The 6000-nt window shown below is 48.7% G+C and overlaps 1 protein-coding gene across 3 annotated transcripts in view; it reads left to right on the top strand.

Moving 5' to 3' along the window:
- The window catches only part of Asap2 (ArfGAP with SH3 domain, ankyrin repeat and PH domain 2), a 148225-nt gene that overhangs the window by 105749 nt on the left and 36476 nt on the right, over nucleotides 1–6000 (top strand). For all 3 annotated transcript variants that reach the window (XM_055625310.1, XM_055625301.1, XM_055625319.1), the window contains exon 12: nucleotides 2593–2680. In XM_055625310.1, coding sequence (XP_055481285.1) covers nucleotides 2593–2680 — 88 coding nt within the window. The remainder of the gene's footprint in view (nucleotides 1–2592; nucleotides 2681–6000) is intronic.

Raw genomic sequence — 6000 nt, 5'->3', positions numbered from 1 at the left:
TGTATGTATGTATGTATGTATGTATGTATGTATGTATGTATGTATGTGTGTATGTGTGTATGTGTGTATGTGTGTATGTATATTTCTGACACAGGGTCTCACCATAAACTCTGGCTGGCCAGGAACTTGCCATGTAGACCAGGCTAGCCTTGAACTCATGGAGGTCCATCTGTTTCTGCCTCTTGAATTCTGGGATTAAAGACATGTGCCACGCAACCTGGACAGCCCAACATTTAGAAAAGTAATCGTTCACTTGGAAGAGTACACGTTTGTGTTTCTAAAGCATTCTAAGGCCTGGAGGTACAGCTAAGTGCTAGAATGCTTGCCTTACTTACATGAAGACCTAGGTTAAATCCCTATGGCCTCAATCAACCAACCAACCAACCAACCAACCAGCCAGCCAACCATCCAATCAATGCCTTTTAAAAGCTTGGGCTGTTGAGTAGAAAGTGGAATGGCATGATTAAGTGGAAGAATCACTAATAACCTCTGCTCTCATGCTGTAAGCTCTAAGGCTGGTAGGATCTTCCTGGTGTCTAAAGTTGCCTGATAACCCCAGGCTGCCTCGGGAAGGAGACAGCATTGCTCTCCAGCTAAATTGACTCATGGCTTTGTTTTTCCAAAATGGCAGCAAGGAGGGGAGTCAACGGTAGAGCTTTCTCTCATGAGTTTCCCTCACAGCTTTGTTGGTAGCTAATTACCCGGAGGAGCAAAAAGCAAGCGGTGATTAAAGCCAAACCCGTAGAAGCGAGTGGTGCTTAAGGTGTTTGCCGTGTGTCTGTGGGTCCTTCTTGGCTGTCATCTTTAATATTCGTGGCCTCGATCTTCTAGTCCAGGGAAAGGCCCTGGGTCCTTTTCTGTACTTGTCTTTCATTTGTTGAAGAGTTAGCATTTTTCTAACTCCTGGGATCAAGAGTAGCAGTGCCACAGCAGGGAAGGAAGGTGGGTGACAGAGGTGGGGAGAGAGGAAATGGAATGGTTCTAACTGTGGCTCTCAAATGTATCTTGGTAGCAGCTGTGGTTAGCTTCAAACCTACTGACGATCAAGACAGCTACCGTCCTAGCATGGACAGGGGAGATCTTCTCTAGACCTTGTCCCGCACTGAGTTGCTAATAACAGGTATAGTTGTTGGCAGAGGGGCGCATCAATCTTTATTGAAAACAAGGCCACTGGTACCTGTCCCACGCTCTAGTGGATGACCCAAACCCATGCACAAATGTGTAACACTAACTGCACTTAGTGGATTATCCACAAACAACAACTACAACAACAACAAAGACACAAAGTTGGGAGGAGAGAAGGTATGGAGGATAGATACAATCATACTTCATCGTGTGCATGTATGAAAGTCTTTAAAAATTAAAAAAAAAAAAAAACCAAAAAAAAAAAACAAAAAAAAAAACACAGAAGTGCATGTGAACGCCTGTCTTCTCAGGAAGCCATGTCAAACCCAAGGAAGGTGACAGCGAGCACTCGATGTGGAACCCTGTGAGTTTGCTGGGGTCCTACAAATCCAGACTCCCTACCCTCACAGCCCAGGTCAGGTGATTTCGTTAGTTCATGCTATCTGGGTGCACACCTTTCATCCCAGCACTTGGGAGGTAGAACTCTTGAGTCTGAGGCCAGCCTGGTCTACAGAGAAAGTTCCAGGACAGTCACAAGGACAGCCACAAGGACTACATAGAGAAACCCTGTCTTCAAAAAACAGTATCAAAATGTCTGTAAACCTCGAGAGTGTTAGACAAACCTGTTCACATAGCTTGCGTTTTCAGGTTTCAGACCTTTTATCCTTCGCCAAGCACAGATTTCATAAGTTGCGAGGATCTGACCCATTTTAATGGAGACTGCTCAACCCCCACCCCCAGCCTGTATAGTTAGTGGCAAGAATTCCCAGGTCTGGGAGTGCAAGCGCATCTGTCAGGCGTTTCCTGTTATAGCTGCAGACATGTCTTTGGATTAATCCCAAATCTAGGTCATTTGTCTTGAAGCAGCTAGTGGCCAAGGAGAGGGGAGAGTGAGAAAAGTCGAAGTTTAAGACTTTAAAAAAATATATTTATTTTTATCTCATGTGTATGGGTGTTTTGACCTCATGTACTGTATGTGTGCCTGGTACCCATGGAGGCCAGAAGAGGGCCCCCCGATTCCCTGGAGCTGGAGTTACAAACAACAAAACAAACAAACAATACCAAAAATAACAAACACACCCTTTTATGTGCTGAGTGACTTCCTGGAAGTAAGTGAGGTTTCCACTTAGGAAAAACACTTTGAAAAAGCTTGTGAAATGAAGCTGGGTGCTTGCTCAAGCGACCCAGCCACCCCCTGTGCCACCTCAAGGGGTCAGAACCCCATGTTTCAGTCCATTAGCTCTGGAGCATTCTGCCATCCACCTCGACCCTGGCTCTAGCCCTTGCTGTGTGCCCTGGTAGACAGGTTGATGTGGAGGTGAGATCCAAGGACCCCCACCCCCCGCCCCCAGCATCCCTCTTGTGTCCCGTGTGTGAAAACACTCTGTAAATTAGTAAGAGGGCTGTTCTTGACGACCCGTCTCCCACTCTCCACTTATCCTGCACTTTTCATTTGTTTTTAATCAGGCCAACCGGCCACCCGCCAAGCTCAACCTGTTAACCTGCCAGGTGAAGACCAATCCCGAAGAGAGGAAGTGTTTCGACCTCATCTCACGTAAGGTTCTTTCTCAGGCCGTGCATCGGTCATTTTCCATGTGCCTGGAGCATCAGCCTTTTGAAGAATCGGTCTTACAGTTGCTGGGTATTATGGAGTAAGCCCGAAGACCTCAGGAGGCAGAGACAGGACGATTGTAAGGTTAAGGCCAGTTGGGTTTGCGTGGTGAGCGCCTGCTTTCAGGTGACCTGCTTCTTGTCTTTCCGGTGCTGAGTGGTGGCTTGCTGGTACCTAGGGTTAGAATTGGCCTTTGAAACTAGCCCTGTTCCATCTGCTCTGTAAATTGAGAGCCATCCTGTCCGTTCTGGGCCTCGGCTTCCCCATTGGTAGCATGCACATTGTACCGGATGGGTCTCGGTCCTAAAATTCTTTAACCTGCTTTCTTCAAAGGACAGTTTTGCTGTCTGGTGCTTCTGTAATGTATTTGTGTGATGTTTAAAATGCCATAAATGGAGGACAGGGAGGTGGCTCAGTGGGTTAAAGGCCCTTGGCTGCCAAGCCTGATGACTTGCGTTCTATTCCTGGATCCCATATGGTAGAAAGAGCAAATCTATTCCTGCAGGTTGTCCCCTGGCCTACACACATGCACCTCTTTACCAAAAAAGTAAATAAATGTAGTGAGTTTCTTTTATCCAACTTTTGAAATTAATTCAATTTACATCTTGCTCATAGGCCCCTCCCTCCTCTCCTTCCAGTCCCACCCTCCCTCTGCATCTTTTCTCCCCTATTCCCCCCACCCATGTAGTGAGTTTTTTTATTGCTCAGAACAGAAATGATTAGGTTTTCAATGAAGCCCTTGAACTTCAGTGGTGTTTTTTTTTTTTTAATTGTTTATTTTTTCCACTACAGAATTTGCCTTTTTGCTCCTGTGTATATGTCTCTTCTTTGTGGTATACACAAAAGGGCTGCCACAGAACCAGCAATTACAGCAAATGTTTACTCAGAACCTTCCAAAAACAAGAAAGGGACTCATGATGTCTTAAGGAAAATATGATAAATACCTTTGTCCTCGGTCATCGTACATGGCATGATTACAGTTCAGGGAAGGGTGGACCAGTCTCCCCTCTGAAATGGTGTTCCCAGCAATCCCATGCAGCCGTGTGTTTACACAAAGCACTAGCCTGAGGGGCCTAGGCTGGTGGAGTGTCCCGTCACGCGCTAGCATCCCGTCCTGCGATCTGATTCATTCTCCTGACCACACTCTTGAGCCCTTGGAGCCAGTGCCATGTGATTTAACACCCACAGCAAACGAAGAAGTCAACGTCTCTGCTGCCTGGGTCGCTTGTGCTCCTCATCAGGTTTCGCTCTGCAGCCTCACCTCGTTGAGCAGCGGGCAGGGCTGAGCCCCTTGACAGGGGACACATCTCACGATTTTGTCATTTGTGTGGGGCTAGGGGTGATGTCTGTGGGTTAGAATGCTTGCTGTGTAAGCTGTGGCCATGTGTTTGCCTAGAACCCCAACGCTGCTGAGGGAGGTGGAGGCAGGAGGATCACCAGGGCCTGTGAGAGGTGGGAAAAGTGGGTATACATGCTGCTTCAAGCTCCCTGCCCCTCAGCCTGGTAGGTTCCCTGTTACTTTCAGAATCATATCTACAACGTAAAGTGCCAAGCCTTGACCCTATCTTATAATGTCACTGCTGGGTCACCTGCCTCTAGACTAACAAAAGCTTGAGTTAAAAAGAGAAAACTTGATAGTGTCATTAGATGGCTGCTGGTGGGCTGGAGAAGAGAGAGGGTTTATTGTTAGAAAGGTGGGTGTCATCCTAGGTGTAAGTTCCCTTGGGTACCAGATCAGGAGTTGGTGGCTGAGCTTTGGGCACCACACCGAGGTAGATCAGCACCTCTGCCAGCTGTCACCTGCAGCACAGCCGGTGGGTCCCCAGCAAACAGCACAGGTGCAGAAGCAGCTGCTCCAGAACCTTCCTTCTGCATGCTGTCAGCTCCTCAGGCACCAGGGAGGTGGCTCATAGGCAGAGCACAGAGCCCTGCTAGCTGTGAAGCGCTGCATCCTGAGGATGTGGCAGAAGTGGCTAGTGGGTGAGCCTGGTTGTGTCCGAGTGCAGCGATGCAGACAGGCTTCACCACGGCCCCACGGTTGGCTTTGTGGCGGTGCTGAGGAGCTCTGTGAGTCTGGCTGCAGGTGCTGTTTTCTGTTGTGGCTGGCAGAACCTTAGTTATGCTGAAAACCTGTCTCACCCACTTCCCCTGAGCGGTCTGCAAGGGACAAAGTTAATTCCAGACTTCAACTCTTCAGAGTTTCAAAATGCACGATTCCTCTAGGGACATGGAGTGTGAATGTTTTATGCAGAACTGCCGGGGCTTAAGTTCATCGAGAGACTTGAAGTCATCAGGGGAATTCACTGGCTAAGGCTCTGATGGTGGCTGGTGTTCTGAGAAAGTTGGGAGACCTCTCTCATTCAACACCCTGTTCTTCCCTCTGATCTTTCCTTTGCCTCCTGAATAGTGGAGCAAATGCCATCAAGTGACTCTGAGCTTATAGTTAAGCTGTTGGGAAATAAAAAGTTGACCAAAGGCCATACTGGAGACAACAGGTCAGTGAGAGTCTAGCTGCATCCTAGCAGTCACCTCCCCCCTCTTATCTGCACTCATATGGTGTATTAAAATCTGCATGAGGAGACACACTGACAGGCTGCCCTGAGCCACTGCCTGCTAGAACCTCCTCCGCTCTTATCTCTCCCTAACAGGGGCTTCCCATTCTGATCAAGAGGGCACACGATCCTCTAGGGGATTTGTCTGTAGTAAAGCCAGCCCTTTGGGAACTAGTCCAGACTCGTGTCCTCAGACTGACTCTTGAGCCATTGTTTTTGACCCACAGGCACCCTAGGGTACCCTAGGAAGAATGGCGATTAGAATTACGAGATAACTTGGCCAGTCTCCCCGGCAGGATGGAGCTCAGATGGAAAGTGCCCGGGTTGAGGCATATTTCCAGAGAGCCTGCAGGGAAGGTGCTATTATTTGGACATTTTCACAGAGAATGACCTCACTCCTCTCCGGGTCCCAGTCCGGGCACTGGCAGAATTAGCCATCAGTCAACCCAAGCCACACCCGAAATGGCTGCGGAGTAGCTCAGTGTGGGCACAGGGCACGGACCTGCCCTCCGGTCACAGCTTCCTGAGAACTCTGAGGTCCACTTGGCAAGCTCCCAGCTTGAGCTGTGGACCTGCCCCTCTGGCCCTCTTCCTAGGAGGCTGGGCTGGCTACGAAGTGCCTGGGCGTAGAAGAGAATGGCCACACCTCCTTTCTCACTTCAACCTGGTGCGGCCCAGTGTTTGTCTAACTTGAAATAGTTCTCTTTGCCC

This window comes from Psammomys obesus, unplaced genomic scaffold (assembly GCF_907164565.1).
Source record: "Psammomys obesus unplaced genomic scaffold, mPsaObe1.curated_primary_1811, whole genome shotgun sequence".
Classification (NCBI taxonomy): Eukaryota; Metazoa; Chordata; class Mammalia; order Rodentia; family Muridae; genus Psammomys; species Psammomys obesus.
This window is presented reverse-complemented; position numbering and strand designations above follow the sequence as displayed.